The following is a 23,977-nucleotide window of genomic DNA, read 5'->3' on the forward strand; positions in this document are numbered from 1 at the left end:
GGTACTCACTCTATACCTCTCGGTAATCTGAGTGATTTTGCCCAATTTGGCTTTCTCAAGTCCAAATGGGTATTAATGCAATTCAAGTGATATTAGCTCAAGTCGGGTATTACTATCTCTAGGTTTAACCCTTTAATTGGGGCTATCAATTTCTTGAGTTTACCCCAATTCCTTGTTAGCTCAGTCTTCCTAGACTTAGTGTATCTTTCTCAAGTAGAGACTAAATCATAAAGGCATGAATCAATGTTTGCAACCATTAATTCTATAGTTCTAGCAAGAACTAGGCCACATATTACTAATTCTTTCATATTCAAGCTCTAAAATCAATTACCTATCAAATACCCACATTGGGGTTGGGTCACAACCCTAGCTATGGGTTTAACTACTTATGGAAATAACAGAAATCAAAAATGAAAAGAAGATAAAATTCATAATACTATATTAAAAGATGAAAATCTAATGCTGAAAGATAATTCTAGTACAAAATTACCCAAAACGGAATGTACAACCGTCTCACGTGCTCAGATAATACATAACATAACCTAAAAATGTCAAAAAGATCTATTTATACTAAGCTAAAATTTTCGGACAAAAATACCCCTGCGGAGGTTGTGCGGCCGCGTAATTCTGAGCGCGGCCGCATTCTTGCTTTCGCAGCCGCGTTCTTGATTTCATGGCCACGTAATTCTGATTGCGGTCCGCGTTCTTCAAATCTGAATCCGGGTTGAGCCGAGTTTCACGGTCGTGCATAATTCCATTCGCGACCCCGTAAGGGACTCTGCGGCCTCAAAATTCTGACGCGGAGCACACTTCTTTCTTTTGCTCAAGTTGTGAGCTCTCTGAACTTCATGCATCACGGTTCGCATAATTTCCATCGCGGCCTTAGAGAGACTTTCATAGCCGCACATTTCTGGTGCGGTTCGCGCTTATCATTTAGCCTGAAAATGCAACTCTCTAAACCTCCCTTTCGCGTACCGCGTATTTCTGATCGCGACCGCGTTATGGATTTCGTGGCCGCACAATATTTGCACGATCTGCGTTTCAGATCTCTTGGCCTAGTCTTGATTTTTGTTCAAGTTTTGACTCCTTTATGAGTTGGTTATGACTCCTTTGGCTCATATTGAATAATTCCTGCAAGCAAGCATATTACATTAGTTTCCGGGAATACCTTCATGCATTCTTGGCCCAAAACACAAGTAAAAGAGAACAAATAATAGGTTTAAATCCTTACTTATCAACTCCCCCAAACTTAAGCTTTTGCTTGTCCTCAAGAAAATAAGGTAATTCTCACCTCCACTAGAACAAAATGATATTTCAGCTGGCCTAAGGTGAATCCATTATGCATCAATTGAGACTAACAATTACCCTCACCACAAATGAATTATCAACAATACCATGTTTTGACCTTTTGAGTACCATAGTTCTAACGTGATACTAGAGCACCAAGAGTTGACTTAATTCACCAAGGAAGCTCTCTCTATTACATAGGTCGTTGTGGAACCCAAACTCCTCCTCCTCTACTCTCCATAAGCAAATCTCACTTTAGAATGAAACACTCAAAACAAGGATTGTGAAGAGGTACGCTCATCTCTCTCAAAGGAATGACACAAGTCCGGCTCTAAGTACCATAAGCTTGCCCCTTATATAAATCACCACTAATTTAAGCTCACTTAACTCGAAATCATATAGGACTTTTACGGGAAAGTAATGAAGGCTTTTGGATCAAGGTAGGACTTATCGGCATATAATGGTTTCATCTTTCCTTAAGCACTCCATTTTCTCATTTCGGCTCATACTTTCTTAACTATTTGAGTCATTTTCTTCTTCCTTAAGGGAACTAGGGAGACACACTGTCACTCTTTCTTGCTCATGAAAATCATTTTTCTCCTTTTCTAATCATTCCATGCCTTTCATCATTATTTTCTTTGAATCCTTTCAACTTTCACTTTCTTTTTGACACATTTCTTTTTGGCCTTTCTTCCTTTTCTTTGCCTTCCCTTTTCTTTATTTCTTTTTTTGTACCTTTTATCACTTTCACATTTCTTTTTTTTCCCCTAAACTTATGCTTTTGCCAGTTGTTTATCAAGAATACCAAGGAAAAATCGGGTGCCAAGAGAGGGTCATTATAGAACAGATAAAGGTTTATAACGTGATTATTGAAAGAAAAAGGGCTTCGGCTCAAAGGGGTTGACTCGAGATATCATATTGGTAGGCTACGAAAGTTTTCAAGTTTCAAATTGGATCAAGGAGAGCCTATAATCATTTCTCAAGTCGAGCTACACATAGAATTTCGCCTAGAAAAACATTCAGTGCAAGTTCTTGACTTATTGGCGTGGAACTTGGACTTGCAATTCAATACCTCACCTCTCAAGCTGTTGGATTGCTAAAGAGAGCAGAGTCGAGATCCCACAACAACCCTATCTAAGATTGAACATCATAAATGGCTCAAATAAACCACTCGATGATTGTTTTGGTCAACAAAAGAGTCTAAAGGTCACAACTAGAACTATTCTTTGCCAATCAACTTGTTTCTAACCATAAGGTCGAAGGTAAATGTGTTAGTACAAAGTGAAGCCTGCTTGAGATACTTTTATTCATTACTACTATATATACCAAAACATAATGAAAACAGAGTCAATCCCTTAAGAAGGTTGTCACGCCATTCATCGTTCGGAAGAGCCACCTGTTTCACACAACATCCACCTTTAGAAAGAACCATGGCATTAAGAAAACCAAAGACTTATTGTTAACATAAAACGTACAAAAGAAGCTAACAACTTAAAAAGAAGCTACTAAAGGAAATAAGAAGCTATGCTACTAAGGGAAAATAATGAAAGAAATTATGAAGTAAACTACGGAAATTAAACTAAATATATACAAACTTGAGGTAAAGCAAATATATACATAAATAAAAATGAATATATACATCAAATGGTAAAAATATATACATATCAAAAGTGAAAATAACGAATATATACATACCAAAAGTGAAAATAAAGATAAAGAAAAATAGTGTAATGGTTATTACATACCAAATGTCATCAAATCAAAATGGACCACCCCCAAATAAAAGATAGCATTGTCCTCAATGCTAATAACAAATAAGAACAGGGAAAAGGGGTAGAGAGTAGAGAAAACTCCCTATGTGGTCTCTGTCTGCATCGGGTCCTCAACATCAGCACCCTCTGTCTCCTTTAACTGGATCTCCATATCCTCTGACTGGGGGACTACGGGGTTGCTGAGCATCTGAATCAGCTCCTCAACAGTGTGTGATGATGTAGCTAGCTCCTCAGACTGGCCGGCTGCTTCCCCTGGTGCCTCGAGATCTGTTGCATGTGCTGCTGGCACTGTCTCCTCCATGAGAAGGTCCATTGGCAAGTCTCCTGCATGTGCAATCTTCTCAACCTCCTTAGCCAGCTTCTCCACAGACTTCTTTGAGGACTGAGACTTCTTCATCTTCCTAGCCTGCTTGGTCAGGTCTGCAATGACCTTCCCATATGTATCAAGAGTCTCCAGGATCTTCTTCTGGTTTTCCAGAATCTTCTTCAATGAGTCCTTCACTGATGAAGGTACCTGAAGCACTGTTGTGGCTGAAGGCTGTGCTGCCACTGCACTGGATATGGCAGTCAACCTTGTGGTAGCTACTTGTATCTAGTTGTTGAGATTGGAAAGTGTCTAGGAAACCGTCAGTGCAGTCTAAGGGTAAGTGGAAGATGAAGACACTGGCAGTGGCACAAAGATAGATAGTCCAGAAGATGAAGGAGGCATAACTGCTGCTCCGGTGGAAGTACCAGTAGCTTTGGAGGGCTCGACAACTAATCCAGTGTTCACTACCCCTGGCTCCTCAGACTGGCCAGTGGAAGTAGTGGCTTTACCCTTTGACTTTGGGTTGTCCACTCCCTGGAGGTAATACGATGAGAATGGCTTTTTAGCCTTCACCTCCACATTGAAATGCCTCGGCTCTACCCCTTGATCTTGGAAATACTCAGTGTGGAAGTTGGGGTAGGGATATGATCTTTCTTCTTTTTGGACTGCATTGGAGACGTTGTAGGACATCAGGTTCCCTACATTAATAGGATAGCCTACCATGATGGAAGCTAGCAATACTGCCGGGGGAAGTGGAAGGACATTCTCATGTAGGCAAGGGTCAATACGGTTGCACACGAATGTTTGCCACTCTTTTGCTTCAAAGTTAAGGGTGGCTCTGACAATTGGGGCTCCTGATGGGAGCCATGCAGGTGTTGTTCCCAGAATAGCAAGTATCTCAGCTAGCCATGGGCGAGCTGCATCTCCCAAGGCTAGCTTCTCCAGGTATTAAACAGCCTCAACCTCCTCGAACCCTACATATTTGTTCAATGCTTGGTCATCGAACCAGATTTTCAAGTTCCGGACCTTCGTCACTTTTGTACCCTTTTTGATGTGGGAAACATTAGCATAAAACTCCTTGACAAGGTATTCATTGGCATCTTTCATACGTTCGGTGAACCACTTCTATCCTTGTCTCTTCGTGAACTGCTTTAGAACATTTGGATTGTGGTGGATCAGATCTTTGGTTATAAATTGTCACGCAAGAGTGAGTAACTTTTGAGACCACCATTCCCGGAACCTGGAATATGCCTTCTCACTGACAAACCTATCAGCCCACACCTCCGGCTTCCTTGATCTAGCTAGACCTCCCGCAATTGTGTCACCCCTCTCCCATCATCCGGAACCTCATTATCATCCTCTAAATTGATTGCAGCTAGGGAAGTATGTGAGGGAGAGGGTTCAGAATCTTTACTACCCTCTCCGAACCCTCAGATGACCCCTCAGAAGAGGAGGACTCATCAACCAAATGCAATCTCCCCGGGAATTGTTTGAGGATTTATTGGGACTGGACTTTCGGTCGTGCTTACATGGAGTTTCCTTTAGAAGATTCCCCGGAGGGGACATATTCACTGGTCTAAGAAGTGTCCGGGGGAGGAGGTTTAGCAGTCTTTTTCTTGCTGATGATCTTCTGGACTGATAGTGGAATGTTGGGTTTTCCTCGACCCCGACTTCGGGAGAGTTTTGCCCTCCCTTTGGAAGTATCACCTCGACCTCAGGAACTCACCATTGTCTGCAATACACCAGTAGTGAAAGGCAGTTAGAATTGGGGTTCAACGTGTGTTAAGGCATTACATATGAAATAAAAGACAATGCTTCTTAGAACAAGGTAGCGCGGATCCTACAAAAGTGAGTGCAGCCACAAACTGCCCATCACAGACCGCATAAAAGTGAATGCGGCCGCGAAGAGACCAGGCTTAGACTACTGGCTCTATGAAGTTGATCAATCGCGAACCGCATAAAAATAAGTGCGGCCGCAGAAGACCCAACGTGGACCGCACAATTTTGGGTGCGACCGCGAAAAAAATGACTGAGTCTCTGAAGTTCATATGCGCGGATCGAACAAAATTGAGTGCGTCCATGAAAGATCAATCGCGGACCATGCAAAAGTGACCGCTGCCGCAAAATCTAAGCAAATGTCAGTGCCTCTGAACTAGGGTATCACGAACCACACAATTTTGTACACAACTGCATACCCTATCGCGGACCGCACAAAAAATGTGCGCGATCGCGAAGTTCAAATTATATAGGCACTGAGGTACGATCAAAACTAGGGTTTTCATAAATTAGGCAAGATTTATGGCAATTAAGAAATAAAAGCTACTAACCCCAGCCCTCATTATGCATTCAAACACTACCCATAAGTTTCTAAGCAAGAATCAAAAATCAATTCGACATTTTGGCATGAATTTAACCCTAGATAAAAAGAAAACTAAAACAAAGAGAAAAGAAAAGAAAAAGAAAAAGATGAAATTAATTCATTATAAATGAACATACCAATAGTGAAATGTAGCGATAAATCACACTTGATGAAAATGGAATGAGAGTGAAAACAAGGAAGAGTGCACTGTGTCTAGCTTTAAAGAGCAGAGTTTGTAAAGTGTGAATGGTATGAAAAAGTCCTATTTATTCTTTTACCCAGGTGGCCTACCAACTTACCTGAGTGCGGCCGCAAAATCTTTTCGTGGTCTGCACTTTTTACCTTTTTGTGGCTCAGCATCGGACTCCTGGGTGCGGTCCGCAAAAAATTGGCAGCGGCCGCACAAATTGTGCGGTCAACAAAATTTTGAACGCGACCGCGATCTCTTAAGGAATTTTGACAGGCCAACTTCAGAGAGTTGGCAATTTCCATCATCCAACTACACGACCGCGCATAGATTTGTGCGGCCGTGAAGTTCTTGCGGTCCGCATAATTTTGGGCGCGGTCCGCAAAATTTCACTACTTAGCCAAATTTTTCCTTGTCAATTTCCTGCACTGCACAATCAATTCCTACACACACTTCACAACCAGTTAGTGCAAAACAATGCCTCATCTAAGAAGAAAATCAAAAGAAAGAAAAATACATGGGTTGCCTCCCAAGAAGCGCCTGATTTAACATCGTGTCATGAGGTATGTTACCATCATTCACTTGAAATGGATCCATGCCACCACGTGGCCATCGTCAACCTTACCAAGGTAGTTCTTCATCTAGTGCCCATTGACTCTAAAGATCTCACTATTCTTGTTTTTCAAATCTAAAGCACCAAAATGAGTCACATGCACCACTTCAAAGGGACCGCTCCACTTTGACTTTAGTTTTTCAGAAACATCCGTAACCGAGAGTTGAATAAGAGAACAAGGTCACCTTCTTTGAATTCTCTATTCCGAATATACTTATCATGTAGGTACTTCATCTTGTCATTATACAAGGACGAACTGGAGTAAGCATAGAACCGGAACTCATCAAGTTCATTCAATTGCTCCACCCGAAGATTGACAGCTGCATCCCATTCAAGGTTTAACTTTTTCAATACCCACATGGCCTTATGCTCTAATTCCACTGGGAGGTGACATGCTTTCCCAAACACCAACCGATACATAGACATACCAATTAGAGTCTTGTAAGTTATTTTATAGGCCCATAAAGCATCGTCTATTTTCCTTGACCAATCAATCCGGTTTGCATTGACAGTCTTGGATAGAATACTCTTGATCTACCTGTTGGAGACTTCAACCTATCCACTTGCCTGAGGATGATAGGGGGTTGATACCTTATGAGTGACACCATACTTGGAGAGTAAAGTTTCAAAGGCTTTGTTGTAAAAATAAGAACTCCCATCACTAATGATGGCCCTTGGGGTGCCGAACCTTGTGAATATGTTTTTCTTCAAGAATGCCACCACACTCCGTGCTTCATTGTTGGGCAAAGCCACAAATTCAACCCATTTGGAAACGTAATCCACAACAACAAGAATATAGGTGTTCCCACACGAACTCACAAATGGACCCATAGAGTTGATGCCCCACACATTGAAAATATCAATCTCAAGGATGGTGGTGAGAGGCATCTCGTTCTTCTTGGAAATCCCACCGGCCCTTTGGCAATCATCATACTTCTTAACAAGCTCTCTAGCGTCTTTGTACAAGGTAGACTAATAGAATCCATAGCTTAGGACCTTTGTAGCAGTTCTCGCCCCACCATGGTGACCACCATAGGGCGAAGAATGGCAAGCTTCAAGAATACCCAATTGCTCTTCTTATGGAACACATCTCCGGATAACACCATCGGTGCAAATTTTGAAAAGATATGGCTCGTCCCAATAATAATCCAAGCAGTCCTGTTTGAGCTTCTTCCTTTGGTTTGAAGAGAACTCATTCAGGATAATTCCGCTCATAATATATTTAGCAACATCAGCGAACCAAGGCATCTCGGTCGAAGACATGGAAAGGAGTTATTCATCTAGAAACGAATCATTGATCTCAAGGCCATCATAGGGGCTCCCCTCCTCTTCCAAACGGGACAAGTGGTCCGCCACTTAATTCTCACTCCCTTTTCGGTCTATGATTTCAAGATAAAATTCTTGTAAAAGAAGTACCCACCACATCAATCTAGCCTTTGAGTCCTTTTTACTCATCAAATAACGAAGCATCGCATGATCGGTGTGAACAATCACTTTGGTGCCGATTAGGTATGGGCGGAACTTTTCCCTATCAAAGACAATGGCTAAGAGTTCTTTATTGGTCACCGTATAGTTGAATTGGGCATCGTTTATGGTCTAACTAGCATAGTAGATCGGATGAAATATTTTGTTGATTCTTTGCCCCAATACTGCTCCTACTGCCACATCGCTAGCATCACACATGAGCTCAAATGGTAAGCTCCAATTTGGTGCGATAATGATGGGAGTGGTAGTCAACTTATGCTTGAGTAGCTCAAATTCCTTCATACATCATTGAATACAAATTTGGCATCTTTTTCCAACAACTTACACAAAGGGTTCACAACCTTTGAGAAATCCTTGATGAACCGATGGTAAAACCACACGTGACCTAGAAAGCTCCTCACTCCTTTGATGGAAGTAGAAGGATGGAGTTTTGATATCACTTTAATTTTTGCTTTATCCACTTCAATTCTATTCTTGGAGATCTTGTGGCCGAGGACAATGCCCTCCTCGACCATAAAGTGACACTTCTCCCAATTAAGTACCAAGTTGGTCTCTTCACAACATGCCAAGACCTTATCAAGATTATCCAAAAACTCTTCAAAAGAATCCCCCACAACAGAGAAATCATCCATGAAAACCTCGAGGAAGTCCTGCACTATATCGATGAATATTGCTATCATACACCGCTGAAAAGTAGCTAGTGCATTACATAAACCAAACAGAATTTTTGAGAATGAAAATGTGCCATACAAACAAGTGAAGGTGGTCTTTATTTGGTCTTCAGGTGCAATGAGAATTTGTTATATCGGGAATACCCGTCCAAGAAGCAATAATAAGCACGGCCGGCTAGCCTATCCAACATTTGATTAAGAAATGGAAGCGGAAAAAGGTCTTTCCGAGTCACTTTGTTCAGTTTCCTATAATCCATGCATACTCTCCAACCGATGATAGTTCTTGTAGGGATCAACTCATTGTTGTCATTTATAATCACAGTCATGCTCCCTTCTTTGGGACACATTGTACCGGTAAAGTCCATGAACTATAAAAATGGGGTAGACAACCCTAACATCCAACCACTTGATGATCTCTTTCTTGACTGCCTCTTGCATGGCCTTATTCAACCTTCTTTGAAGTTCTACGAAGGGTTTGGCATCTTCATCCAATATGATTTTGTGCATGCAAGAGGCGGGGCTTACGCCCTGAATGTCCGCCAATGTCCAACCTATTGCCTTCTTCCTCCTTTGGAGCACCGCAAGGGTGGAATCTACATGCACGTTAGTTAAGCACGAGGAAAGAATAACATGTAAAGTGGAATAAGGGCCTAAGAACTCATACATGAGGTGTGAAGGCAAGGGCTTCAACTCCAATGTGGGAGGCTCCTCAATTGAGGGCTTTGTTGGTGGAGTCTTCCGGTTCTCCAAGTCCAAGGAAAGTTTTCGGGGCTCATGTGTATACGAACCCTTTCCTTCCAAAGCATTGACACATTCTATGAAGCCTTCCTTCTCATCCTCATCATGATTCAATAACACAGCTTCCAATGTCTTCAACATTAATCATAGCACTTGTGCCATCAACAATTACTTCGGTCACAAGATCCACAAACGAACACACTTTGTTGCTATTAGGCTGCTGATTGACTTGTAAACATGGAACACAATTTTTTATCGCCCACCTGAAAGGTGAGCTCTCCAGCTTCCACATCAACTAAGGCCTTCCCTATAGCTAGTAAAGTCTCCTCACAGTGAAGTATCACAAAATCTATGGGAAGTATGAACTTGTCGACCTGAACTAGCACATCATAAATTATCCCCAATGGCCTCTTCATTGTCCGATCCACTATTTGCAACCTCATGGATATGGTTCTTGGTTGTCCAATACCCAATGTCTTGAACACAGAATATGGCATCAAGTTAATGATTTCTCCCAAGTCACACAAAGCTTTGGCGAAATCGGCACTACCAATAGTGCATGGGATTGTAAAGGCACCAGGGTCTTCTAACTTTGGAGCCAAGGAGTGAACAATGGCACTCATTTGATGTGTTATTTTGATCGTTTCACAGTTTATTGATATATTCTTTATTACCAAGTCCTTCATGAACTTGGTATATCCCGATATTTGTTTTAACACTTCAAACAATGGAACATTTATGGACAAACTTTTTATTATATCAATGAATTTCTTGAACCAATTCTCATAATTTTGCTTTGCAAGCCTTTGAGGATATGGTGGAGGATGCCTTGGCAAAGGAGCCTTGGCTTTGGGCACTACCGAATCCGGTATGTCTATCACATGTCCCCTAGATGGGTTCACATCATCTTTCTATATTTTCATCAATGTCTATCCTCACTTCATCATTCACTTGAACCTTGTTGCTTGGCTCATCATTATCTTGCATCACCACATCATCATTCACAATCTTTCTTGAGTTTGAGGTACTAGCAACTCCACCTTTCACACTTCTTGTAGTCACCTTCATAGCATGCCCCGTATTGTTCCCACCCTTAGCGTTTACTACCGTATCACTTGGTAGTTCCCCCTTAGGGCGAGTATTCAAAGCTTGAGAAATTTGGCCAAGTTGGACTTCCAAGTTGCGGATAGAAGTATTGTGGGAGGCTAGCTGAGCATCAGAGTTGGCATTTTTCTTCATCATTTGCTCGAACATGGTTTCAATCTGTCCCATCTCATTGTTGGAAGAACTAGGACCTTGTGACGGATATGGAGGTGGGTTGTTCGGTTGTTGAAACATCAGGGGACTTTGAAAGCCCAACCTCCGATTCCCTTGATCATTGTTGTTCCAATCCCCTTAATTGTTATTGCCTCCCCAATTACTATTGTTATTGTCACCCCAATTGCTTTGGTTGAAGTTGTTGCCACTATTCCAATTTTGCTGTTGATTTTGATTGCCCCAATTTCCTTAGTTTCTCTGTGATCTCCACTGTTGTTGATTCGGAGCATTGCTCCTTTGACCTTGGTAATTGTTGATATATTAAACCTCTTCACTTTGATCATCATAAGAATCATCTTGATTGTACCTGCTACCACTTTGCTCAGATTGATCCGGATTGTTTTGAACTTGTTTACCTTGTTGCCGTCTTTTGTTGACCATCATGTCCACTCCTTTCATGGCATTTACTTGTTTTGGCCCTTGAACTTGTTGAAGCTGAGCTTTGGCCAATTGGTTCATGGTAGTTGTCAACTCGACTATAGCTTGCCCATGGTCATATAGCTCCTTGTGTATGTGAATAGCATTAGGATCACCTTGTGTCACATTGGCTCTACTTTGCCACACCGAAGAGGTATCCTCCATCTCATCAAGTATTTCATAAACTTTGGCATATGGCGTGTTCATGAAGTTCCCCCGGCGAGTTGGTTAACCACTCATTGGTTTGTTGTGTTGATTCCCCGGTAGAATGTTTGTTGGATCATGGCGTCGATCATATCATTATTCAGACATTCTTTAACCATCGTCCGGTACCTCTCCTAAATCTCATGTAACAGTTCATTTGGCTCTTGTGTAAAAGCAAGGATCTCATCTCTTAGCATTGCCATATGTCCCGGAGAAAAGAACTTTGTGATGAACTTCTCGGTCAACTTATCCCAAGTGTGTATAGAATGGTGGGGTTACCTCTCTAGCCAATCCAAAGCCTTCCCCCCCGCCCTAGAGAAAATAAGAAAAGCCTTAACCTCAAATCATCTTCAGAAATGTTGGTTTGCTTGCTCCCCCAGCACGTGTCAACAAAACCTTTGAGATGCTTGTTGGCGTTATGTGTGGAGCTCCGGTGAAGAAACCCCTCTGTTCCAACAGTGTAAGCATGTCATTGGTTATTTGAAAGTTGCCCGCCCTAATCGGGGGAGGGACTATTGCATTCACGTAGCCTTCGTTGGGCAACACCCGATGTGCTGCTCTTAGAGGAGGTGGGGGAGGGTTTGGGATATTATTATGAGGCAGTCGGCCTCACCTGTTTAATTGAAGTTCGGGTTTAATCTTATCCACTTGATCATCATCTACCTCTTCCCCCAATGGAAAATTCCCGAGGGCTTCGTTGTTAAGAGCCATTTGGTACCTAAAAGCAATTCACACTCAAAATTAGAAAAATGGAAGGAAAGAAAAACTAAAAACTAAAATACTTAATATATACCTAAAACCGTCTAACTCCCCGACAACGACACCAAAAATTGATCGGGTCCAAGCCTACACTACTATTGAGCAGAGAGGGTGGTCGATGCAGTTTTAACCCAACTAGGTCGGAATCGAATCCACATGGAGTTAATAATTGGAACTAGGTTTATATCTAAGCTAGATGAGGGCTTTGAGTTTAATTACAATTTCACAAGCTTTGGGTTTGATTTCTACTTCTAACTTTACGCTATTGTATGCAATGATTGAAACTAAGGATAATATTTTTGTTGATGTTTTTCAAGTGTTTAAAGAGACTAAGGTCGTGACTTCCACCTAGGTAAATATCTAATGGGTAGCAAGAATCCAGGGCAAGCTTTATTAGTTGGGGTCATAAAATAGCTATCACACCCGGGTACTCACTCTATACTTCTCGGTAGGTTGAGTGGTTTTGCCCAATTTGGCTTTCTCAAATCCAATGTATTCATGCAATTCAAGTGATATTAGCTCAAGGAGGGTATTACTATCTCTAGGTTTAACCCTTTAATTGGGCTAGCAATTTCTTGAGTTCACCCCAATCCTTGTTAGCCTAGTTTTCCTAGACTTGTACATTTTTCTCAAGTAGAGACTAAGTTATAAAGGCATGAATCAATGTTTGCAACCATTAATTCTATAGTTCTAGCAAGAACTAGGCTAAATATCATTAACTCATTCACATTCAATCCCTAAAATCAACTACCTATCAAATACCCACACTGGAGTTGGGTCACAACCATAGCTATGAGTTTAGCTACTCATGAAAATAACAGAAATCAAAGATAAAAAGAAGATAAAATTCATAATACTAGATTAAAAGATGAAAATCTAATGTTGAAAGATAATTCTAGTACAAAATTGCCCAAAACAGAATGTACAACCGTCTCACGTGCTCAGATAATACAAAACATAACCTAAAAATGTCAAAAAGATCTATTTATACTAAGCTAAAATTTTCGGACAAAAATACCCATGCGGAGGTTGTGCGGCCGCGTAATTCCGAGCGCGGCCGCATTCTTGCTTTCGCGGCTGCGTAATTCTGATCGCGATCCGCGTTCCTCAAATCTGGATCCGGGTTGAGTTAAGTTTTGCGGTCCGCATAATTCCAATCACGGTCGCGTAAGGGACTTCTGCGGCTGCATAATTCTGATGTGGACCGCAATTCTTTCTTTTGCTCAAGTTATGAGCTCTCTGAACTTCATGTATCGCAGTTCGCATAATTTCCATCGCGGTCGCAAAGAGACTTTCTCGGCCAGTCTTGGTTTTTGTTCAAGTTTTTACTCCTTTATGAGTTGATTATGATTCCTTTGGCTCATATTGGACAATTCCTACAAGCAAACATATTACATTAGTTTTCGGGAATACTTTCATGCATTTTTGGCCCTAAATACAAGTAAAAGAGAGCAAATAATAGGTTAAAATCCCTACTTATCAGGGAGCTAAGTTTACCATACATGAATTTAAATTAGTTAAATATTGAATCTTTGAATACCAGGTGATTGCCTTCGACTTTTAAGATGAACCTTTATTAGGAAATGAGTGTTTTACCTCTTTATGAATTTATTTGGTGTAGATCTATGTTAACAAGATTTAGTAACTTGGATATCAAAAGGCCTCAACTTTACTTCTGTAAATGAATTACCTTTCGATAAAAGATGTTTTAACCTCAATGGCTTCCTTGGAATTTTTTCAAATTAATACAACTAGTAAATTGAGTCATAATAAAATTTTTACACTATTATGTCATTTTATTTGTCATAGTAGGTAACCGATCTTACAACAACAATAACAATAACAAACTCAGCGTAATCCCATAAGTGAGGTCTATGGAGAGTAGTATGTACGCAGACCTTACCCTTGCCTTCAAGAAGGCAGAAAAATTATTTCCTGTAGACCCTCGACTTAGAAAAGGTAAAAGGAAGGGCAACAACAAGCACACCAATTATAAACCCAAGAAACAATACAAAACTAACACTAGGTACTACAATCAAAAGCCAAAACAAAAGCAATAACACGTAATAACAGAAGTTAAGGAATACGAAAATACACAAATGATACTAAGTCATGTATTAAAGCTACTGTTATAGACAAGAACAACGTTTGGCTACTTAACTCCTTACCTTTATTCTCAACCTCCATACCTTCCTATCCATGGTTGTATCCTCGGTTATCACGACTTAGTCTCTAAAACTAGGTAAACCTAACAGTTGCGGAATAACTGAAATAATGGCAAAACCTTAACAACAACAGGTATATATATAGATAAAGTTGGAAAATTGCCGCTCGACATGCACAAGTAAAACCAACAACTCTGAGTATAAACATCTCCCAAAGACCCAGTAGTCACAAGTCACAAGCTCTAAGTAATTGTTCTAACAGTCTCTATACATCAGTATCTAGGAAAAATAAAGAAGAAACAACATAGAAGGTAGAGGGGGACTCTGAGGTCTGTGGATGCTAGCAGATATACCTTGAAGTCTCTGTAGCAACAACACGTACTCTCTACTAATAGCTGGGCTGGTAGGAGGTATCTGGATCTGCAGACAAAACATGTGCAAAAGAGTAAGGCAGAAGATATAGTAATATAATGAAATACTGAGAATTTAACAACGAGGAATACAGAATGTGGCAACTACACAACAAATAGGGGTAAAATACTAGGGCCCTCCCGAGGTACCGCCTCGTAGTCCCAAAAGTAAATACTCAACAGGGGATCTCTCAAGGTACCGCCTCGTAGTACCAAAAGTAAATATGCAATGGGGATCTCCCGAAGTACCGCCTCGTAGTCCCAAAAGTACATATACAATAGGGGATCTCCCAAGGTACCTCCTCGTAATCCCAAAAGTAAACACACAGCTCAAAACCGATGGAAAAAAACGAATTCATAGCAAGAAATCCTACAATTAAAGACTAAATACAAAATTGAGGAAAAACATGAATTCAACTAAGCATGCTGCTCAAATTTTAAATAAGCATTCAAGACAAATAGACATGCGATATTAGGCTAATCATGATAACTACACATGTTGGGATGACTCATTTAAGATATAACAGGTTTCTGTTCAGTAAAAATCAGATTTTCAATAATTAGCCCCGTGTACGCACTCGTTACCTCGCATACACGGCACTCACATATCACAGAATTGTCACAACAATACCAAATCCTAAGGGGAGTTTCCCCACACAAGGTTAGACAAGTCATTTACCTCGAACCAAGCTCAATCAGTCAATAATGATGCCTTTTCCTCAATTTTTCGACTCCGAATGGCCTAAATCTAGCCAAAAGCAATTACACTCTATAAACATAACTATAAGAAACTAATCTAATTAATGAAATCAAGACTTTAACAAGAAATTAGAAAGTCGACCCGGGCCAACATTACGGAATCGGGTAATAGTCACAGAATATGAACACTCATTCAACCACGAGTTCACCCATACTAATATTACTCAAAATCGAAACCAAAACCTCAATCAAAACCCTAAAATTCAGTTTAAGAACTTTTCAACTTTTTCCCCAAATTTCTCAACCTAAATTCTTAATTAAATGATGAATTAATGATAGACTAGTGGATATTAATCAAAAACAAGTCAAGAATCCTTACCCAAATGTTTTATCTGAAAAACTCTCAAATTTTCACCTCAATCCGAGCTCTCAAAGTCCCAAAATAAAAATGAGATCAAACCCTCGAACTTGCCCCTTTTCTGCCCAGCAATTTCGCTTTTGCGGGCTACTACTCTCAAAATGACTGGCCGAGTCCTTACATCCCCCATCTTAAAACAATCATTCATCCTCAAACAATCATAGAGACATACCTGAAGTGGTTAAAAGATGAGGATAAAGGCTGCGGATATGATGCTCGGTCTCCTAAGTCGCCTCCTCGACTGGCTGACCCCTCCACTGAACCTTCACTGAAGAAATTTTCTTTGACCTCAACTTTTGAATCTGTCTGTCCAAAATGGCCACCGACTCCTCAACATAGGACAAGTCCTTGTCCAACTGGATTGAGCTGAAATCTAACACATGAGACAGATTGCCATGATACTCCCGGAGCATAAAAACGTGGAACATTGGATGAACTCCTACTAGGCTAGGAGGCAAGACAAGCTCATAAGCAACCTCCCCAACTTTCCACAACACCTCGAACGAGCCAATAAACCTTGGGCTCAGCTTGCCTTTCTTCCCGAACCTCATAACACCCTTCATGGGTGATAGCCGTAGCAGGACCCTCTCCCCAACCATGAATGCAATATAGCGAACCTTTCGATCCGCATAACTCTTCTGTATGGACTGGGCTGCATGAAGTCGATCCTGAATCACCTTAACCTTCTCCAAAGAATCTTGAACCAAGTCTGTACCCAATAACCTATCCTTGCCCGGCTCGAACCAACCCATTGGAGACTGACACCGCCTATCATACAAAGCCTCATATAGGCCATCTGAATGCTCGACTTATAACTGTTTTTGTAGGAAAACTTCACAAGTGGCAAAAACTGATCTCAAGAACCCCCAAACTCTATCACACATGCACGAAGCATATCCTCAATTATCTGAATAGTGCGCTTGGACTGTCTATCCATATGAGGGTGAAATATTGTGCTCAACTCAACTTGAGTACCTAAATCATACTGTACGGCTCTCCAATACCGTGATATAAACTGTGTACCCCCGTTAGAGATGATAGATACTGGTACACCATGCAGCCTGACAATTTCGTGGATATAAACTCGAGCCAACTGCTTGGAAAAATAAGTAGTCATCACTGGAATGAAATGAGCCGACTTGGTCAACCTATCAATAATTACCCAAACTGCATCAAACTTTCTCCTAGGTACGTGGAAGCCCAACAATGAAATCCATAGTGATCTGCTCCCATTTTCACTCCGAAATCTCTAACTTCTGAAGCAATCCACCTGGCCGTTGATGCTCATACTTCACCTGCTGGCAATTTAATCTACTATGTCATTCTTCATTCTCCTCCACCAATAATGCTACCTCAATTTCTGATACATCTTCAAGGCATCCGGGTGGATGGAGTACTGCGAACTGTGAGCCTCCTGGAGAATCAACTCACGTAAACCATCAACATTGGGCACACATAGCCTACCTTGCATCCTCAATGCACCATCATATCCAATAGTGACCTCCTTAGCATCTTCGTGCTGAACCGTGTTGTTAAGGATAAGCATATGGGAGTCATCATACTGACGCTCCCTGATACGGTCATAAAGAGAAGAGTGAGATATCATACAAGACAAAACTAGACTTGACTTAGAAATATCCAATCTTACAAATTGGTTGGCCAAGGCTTTAATATCCAATGCCAATGGTCTAAGCTTCCCAAACTCTCCGCCCTGCGACTCAAGGCATCGGCCACCACATTGGCCTTCCCGGGATGGTATAAAATAGTGATATCATAATCATTAAGCTGCTCTAACCACCTTCACTGATGTAAGTTAAGATCCTTCTATTTGAACAGATGCTGCAGACTCCGGTGATCGGTGTAGATCTCACAAGGGACACCATACAAATAGTGCCGCCAAATCTTTAAGGCATGAACAATAGCTGCTAATTCAAGGTCGTGGACAGGATAGTTGTTCTCATGCACCTTCAAATATCTAGACGCGTAGGCAAGCACCCTACCATCCTACATCAACACCGTGCCGAGTTATGAAATGCATCACAATATACAGTATAAGACCTCGAACCTATAGGCAATACCAATACTAGGGCTGTAATTAATGATTTCTTAAGCTTTTGAAAACTTTCCTCACACTCCTCTGTCCACTTGAACAGAGCACCCTTCTGGGTCAGTCGGGTCATATGTGCTGCAATAGATGAGAAACCCTCTACAAACCGACAGTAATACCTTGCCAAACCAAGGAAATACTGGATCTCCATAGCTGAGAACAGGCTGGGCCAACCCTGCACTGCTTCAACCTTCTTTGGATCCACCTTGATCCCCTCATTCGACACTAAGTGACCCAAAATTGCCACTGAGTCTAGCCAGAACTCACACTTTGAAAATTTTGCATATAACTTCTTTTCTCTCAGGATCTGAAGCACAGTCCTCAGGTGCTGCTCATGATCCTCCCGACTCTGGGAGTACAACGGAATGTCTTCAATAAACACAATGAAGAATGAGTCAAGATAGGGCCGGAACACACTGTGTATCACAAGGAACTCTTAGTGACCATACTGAGTCCTGAAAGTAGTCTTCGGGATATCTGGCTCCCGAATCTTCAACTGATGATAACCTGAACACAAGTCAATCTTGGAAAACATTCTGGCACCCTGATCAAATAGGTCATGAATATGAGGCAATGGATACCTATTATTCATTGTAACTTTTTTCAACTTGCGATAATCAATGCACATGTACATAGAACCATCCTTCTTCTTCACAAACAAATTCGGAGCACAAAGGAGACACACTAGGCCGAATGATGCCCTTATCAAGCAACTCCTGCAACTTTTCCTTCAGCTCCTTCAACTTCGGTGGAGCCATATAATATGGAGGAATAGAGATGGGCTGAGTGCCCAGTAACAATCAATGCCAAAGTCTATCTCTGTCGAGCGGCATGCCCGGAAGATTTGCTGGAAATACATCTAGAAAGTCCCTCACTACCAGAACTGACTCAATGGTAGAAGTATCAACACTCATATCTCTCACATAAGCTAGATACGCATCACACCCTTTCTCAACCATTCGTTGTGCCTTAAGAAATAAAACGACTCAGCTAGGAACATAATCTAAGGTACCTCTCCACTCTAACCGCGATAATCCTGGCATAGCCAGCGTGACGGTCTTGGCGTGATAATCAAGAATAGAATAATGGGGCGACAACTAGTCCATGCCCAAAATAATATCAAAATCGGCCATATTGAGCAATAAAAAATTGTTTCTAGTCTCAAAACCACTAAGAACAACCAAACACAACCGATACACATGGTCAAAAACAATAGAATCTCCCACATGTGTAGACACATAAACAGGAGAATTCAAAGAATCACGGGATACACCCAAATACAGAGCAATATAAGATGACACATAGGAATAAGTGGAGCCCGAATCAAATAAGACTGATGCATCTCTATGACAGAATGGAACAGTACCTGTAATGATAGAGTCGAATGCAACTGCCTCTGTACGAGTATGAAGAGCATAATATCTGGCCTGATCTCCCCCTCTAGGGCGACCTCTACCTGCCCGACCTCCACCTTGAGCTGGATGAGCAGGTGGAGTAGTAGCTGGTGATAGCCTGAGGACTCGGTGGAGCACATTGTGCCTGAGAAATATGTGGAGGTGCACCCCTACTGAGTCTGGGGCAATCCCTCACCACATGGCGAGTGCCAACCACACTCAAAACAAGCTCTGAGAGGATGTGGCTACTGTGACTGGCTCAGGCTAATCGGCTGGACTGATCGATGAAAGCACCTCGTGCATGAGGTGTACTAGACAATGGCGGTGCATAATATGGAGCCTGGGGCCTAGGAGTGGCCGGAATACCACTGGCGGGTAGAAATGTTGAATGAACAAGGCGACTCACATAGCTCATACCATGGCGAGCTGTAGCTGGGGCACGAGTACCACTATATGTGCCAGACTCTCCAGACCTCTTGGCCTCCCTCTTCTCTCTCTCCGGAGTCAGCATACCCTCTAATCTCCTAGCAATCCACACAACTTGCTGGTATGCAATATCCATATCTAACTCTCGGGCCATGCTAAGTCTAATACTAGGGTTGATCCCCTCATTAAATCGACGGACCCACTCTCCAAATATAGCAACCAAGGCCGGTGCATGCCTAGCCAAATCACTAAAGCGAACAACATACTCTGATACAGTCATAGAACTATGGCGCAACTGCTCAAACTCTACGCGCCATGCGTCTCTTAGACTCTGAGGAACATACTCCCTCAAGAACGTATCCGAGAACCGAGTCCAAGTGAGTGATGGTGCCTCAGCTAGACTACCCAACTCATATGCGCGCCACCACTGATAGGCTGCTCCTCTAAGCTAGAACGTAGTGAAAGAAACCCCACTAAACTTTTCTACACCCATAGTACGGAGGATACTATGGAACTCCTCAAGAAAACCTTGGGCATCTTCTGACGCCAAGCCACTGAAAGTAGGAGGGTGGTACTTCTTGTACCGCTCGAGCCTAAGCTGCTCCTCCTCAGAAACTACTGCCCTACCCTCAGGCCGAATTGGGCTACAGGCTGCACTAGTATGACCTCTAGAACCTGGTCGACTTGACCCGCTGCTCTGAGTAGGGGCGGCGAGAGTCTGTGCACCTTCCCCGGCCTGAGATGTGGCAGGAGAAGGTGGAATCAACCCTGCCTGAGCTAAAGTGCCGAGCATGCTCAGAAACTATGCAAGGGTCTCATGAAGAGCTGGTGCAGTAACAGGCATCTCAGGTGTCTGCGCCCCAACTAGAGCTACTGGTGGCCCTCTATAATAGCTCGTGTGGGTGCTTTGGCTGCACCACGTGGAAGTCGTTGGACTCTACCCCGACTTCGACCTCTCGCGGCTCCAGTAGGGGCGGGGGTGCCTGGTCATCTGATCCGGTTGTACGTGTTCTCACCATCTATGAGAGAATAGAAGACAGAAGTTTAGAATTTCGAAGTCAAAAATTTCGCACGACAAGAAATCAAAGAAGTGAAATTTTCCTAACAGTTCCATAGCCTCCCGAAGATAATTACAGACGTCTCCATACCGATCCGCGAGACTCTACTAAACCTGCTTGTGACTCATAACACCTATGAACCTAGAGCTCTGATACCAATTTGTCACGATCCAAATCTCCATCCGTAAGATGTCGTGACGGTACCTAGTCTCTAAGACTAGGTAAGCCTAATAATTGCGGAATAACTAATAACGGCTAAACCTTAACAATAACAGGTATAAATATATAGATAAAGCTGGAAAACTGCCGCTTGGCATGCACAAGTAAAACAACCAACTCTGAGTATAAATAGCTCCCAAAGACCCGGTAGTCACAAGCCACAAGCTCTAAGGAATTGTTCTAACTGTCTGTATACATTAGTATCTAGGAAAAATTAAGAGGAAACAACATAAAAGGATAGAGGGGGACTCCGAGTTCTGCGGACGCTGGCAGATATACCTTGAAGTCTCTGTAGCAGCAACATGTACTCTCTACTAATAGCAGGGCTGGTAGGAGGTACCTGGATCTGCACACAAAATATGGATAGAAGAGTAGCATGAGTACACCAAAACGATACCCAGTAAGTGCCAAACCTAACCTCGATAGAGTAGTGACGAGGTCAGGTCAGGACCCAACTAGAATATAATAATTAAGGTAGAAGATATAGTAATATAATGAAAGATTGAGAATTTAAGATATAACAGGAATTCAACTAAGCATGCTGCACAGATTTCAAATAAGCATTCAAGACACGTAGACATGCTATATTAGGCTAAACATGATAACTACACATGCTAGGATAACTCATTCAAGATATAACGAGTTACTGTTCAGTAAAAACCGTATTTTCAACAATTAGTCCGTGTACGCACTCATCACCTCGCGTACACGACACTCACATATCACAGAATTATCACAACAGTACCAAATCCTTAGGGAATTTTTCCCACACAAGGTTAGAAAAATCACTTACCTCGAACCAAGCTCAATCAGTCAATAAGGATGCCTTTTCCTCGACTTTTCGACTCCGAATGACCAAATCTTGCCAAAACAATTGCATTCTATAAATATAACTATAAGAAACTAATCTAATTAATGAAATCAAGACTTTAACAAGAAATTAGAAAGTCGCCCCAAAAAGTCGACCCGGGACCACGTCACGAAATCAGGTAAAAATCACAAAATATGAAAACCATTCAACCACGAGTTCGCCCATACCAAAAGTACTCAAATCCGATACCAAAACCTCAATCAAAACCCCAAAATTCGGTCTAAGAATTTTTCAACTTTTCCCCAAATTTCTCAACCCAAATTCTTAACTAAATGATTAAATTAACGATGGATTAGTGGATATTAATTAAAAACAAGTCAAGAATCCTTACCCAAATGTTTCCTCTGAAAATCCGTCAAATTTTTGCCTCAATCCGAGCTCTCAAAGTCCCAAAATAAAAATTAGATCAAACCCTCGAACTTGCCCCTTTTCTGATAAGCGATTTCGTTTCGCGGGCTAATACTCTCAAAACGACCGATCGGGTCGTTACATCGGTAAGCTGGAGCAACGCCTTATCTTACCTAATCACCTCTCTCCAATACTTTTTTGGCCTGCCTCTACCTTTCCGTAGGTCCTCTAGGGCTAACCTCTCACACCTCCTCACCAGTGCATCTGCGCCTCTCCTTTTCACCATCTAAATCTCACCTCTTGCATTTTGTTTTCCACAGGTAACAGGTCTTACATTCAAAAATTTCCATTTTAAGAAGACTTATCTTCAGATATCATTTGAGTAATATGAGTATAATTTTTTTTTACACATGTAACTTAAACTTATTTTAGATATGGGTAATTAAACAAAAATAATACTGGTACTACTTCCTACAAACACACACAACTCACATCACTCTTGTTTTTCTTTCAAATTGCTACTCCTACTTATTGAGCACGCGCGCCTCACGTGTTTATGATTTCGTAATTTTTGTAAACCAAGTTAGAGGGCTAACTTATGATAAAAACTTATTTGTGTTAGATGTTTTTGTTAACTCATAAATATATGACACATTTTTACAAGTACGATAATCACTAAATTTTAATAAAATAATATATATTTTCTGCTCAATTTATCAATTAATCATGATAATTTAATATAATTTGATTTAAACACCTAATACGAATAGATTTTTGCCGCAATTTTGTATTCGTCCCATTGCTCGTCAGCGTGAGCGGATGTTCAATTTGCTTACCTTCCCAATCTTTGTACAAGTCGAGCTAAATTCGGGTAAAGTGTAGCAATATTCATTTTTAAGCCCGTTATTTAAAATATATTTATAAAATATATCCATAATGTATTTAAAGATTAGCCAATTCATCCTTACTTCAGGATTAAGTATCCTAAATTTGAAAATTCAGGACTTAGTGTCCTGAATTTTTGAGCTGCTAATTTGAAATTTAGGACTATAAGTGTTCTGAATTTCTGAACTACTAATTTAAAATTCAGGATATAAGATTCGTATTTCTGGACACAATTTTCTAACTTTAGGGCACGATGTCCTGAAGTTTAAACTTTGAGGTTTAAACTCTAGGACGTCGTGTCCTGAAATTTGAGCAAAATTGACTATCTTTAAATAAATTATAAACTGTGAATATATTTTATACTAACATGCTTAAAAGTGGTTACTTGGTGACAGTTCCACGCTAAATCCTCAGTTTAACATATGTCGGCCCAAATCAAGATCACATATAGCCTTGAAATTACTATGTAAGTCCAACTTACATGGATTTGAGGCTTCTTTTGTGCTAAACATTCTGTTTGGCCTAATAAAATGAGTTTATTGTGTTAAAAAACCTAGCTCAAAGTAAATATAAAATAAGAAAATAGACGAGAATATAGGGAGAAAGAGATGGGAAGTTCTTATTTCTTCCATGTATTCAAATATCCACATGGAAGGTGAATGGGCCCTTGTATATATCACCTTTTATTTGTTCCAGAAATCAAGCGATTCAATCCCAATCGTGGCTGGTATATCATGAGAATAAGCAGCACAAGAGAATTCTTGAAGAATCTTCTATTTCTTCAATATATGCCAATGTGAACTCTCAATCAATTTTTTTCGCATCATAGTTGAAACGGGATAGCCAATCGGTCATGCCAAC

The 23,977-nt window shown here is 41.2% G+C and overlaps 2 protein-coding genes across 2 annotated transcripts; both read right to left on the minus strand.

Moving 5' to 3' along the window:
* Positions 1 to 7,080: 7,080 nt before the first annotated feature.
* On the minus strand, positions 7,081 to 10,042 carry LOC138881345 (uncharacterized). Its single transcript, XM_070161564.1, has 4 exons — positions 9,683 to 10,042; positions 9,078 to 9,551; positions 8,295 to 8,696; positions 7,081 to 7,497 (listed from the first exon to the last, which is right to left on the minus strand). The coding sequence occupies exons 1-4, from the start codon at positions 10,040 to 10,042 to the stop codon at positions 7,081 to 7,083; spliced, it is 1,653 nt and encodes a 550-aa protein (XP_070017665.1).
* A 6,622-nt stretch (positions 10,043 to 16,664) lies between these two features.
* On the minus strand, positions 16,665 to 18,874 carry LOC138881346 (uncharacterized). The gene is made up of 5 exons (XM_070161565.1): positions 18,794 to 18,874; positions 18,548 to 18,697; positions 18,035 to 18,264; positions 17,161 to 17,379; positions 16,665 to 16,992 (listed from the first exon to the last, which is right to left on the minus strand). The coding sequence occupies exons 1-5, from the start codon at positions 18,872 to 18,874 to the stop codon at positions 16,665 to 16,667; spliced, it is 1,008 nt and encodes a 335-aa protein (XP_070017666.1).
* Positions 18,875 to 23,977: the final 5,103 nt, after the last annotated feature.

The sequence above is a fragment of the Nicotiana sylvestris genome, chromosome 11 (genome assembly GCF_000393655.2).
Source record: "Nicotiana sylvestris chromosome 11, ASM39365v2, whole genome shotgun sequence".
Classification (NCBI taxonomy): Eukaryota; Viridiplantae; Streptophyta; class Magnoliopsida; order Solanales; family Solanaceae; genus Nicotiana; species Nicotiana sylvestris.

Excerpts from the sequence above, each read along its gene's own strand:
- LOC138881345 (XM_070161564.1), bottom strand. The coding sequence starts at position 10,042 with ATGAGTGCCATTGTTCACTCCTTGGCTCCAAAGTTAGAAGACCCTGGT. Across the intron at positions 9,552-9,682 it reads CTGGAGAGCTCACCTTTCAG|ACATTGGAAGCTGTGTTATT; the intron begins GTGGGCGATAAA and ends TTAATGTTGAAG. Across the intron at positions 8,697-9,077 it reads AGATCATCAAGTGGTTGGAT|CGGTGTATGATAGCAATATT; the intron begins GTTAGGGTTGTC and ends GCTACTTTTCAG.
- LOC138881346 (XM_070161565.1), bottom strand. The coding sequence starts at position 18,874 with ATGGTTGAGAAAGGGTGTGATGCGTATCTAGCTTATGTGAGAGATATG. Across the intron at positions 18,698-18,793 it reads CTACCATTGAGTCAGTTCTG|CCCATCTCTATTCCTCCATA; the intron begins GTAGTGAGGGAC and ends CTGGGCACTCAG. Across the intron at positions 16,993-17,160 it reads AAGATGTATCAGAAATTGAG|GAGAAAGTTTGATGCAGTTT; the intron begins GTAGCATTATTG and ends CCACGTACCTAG.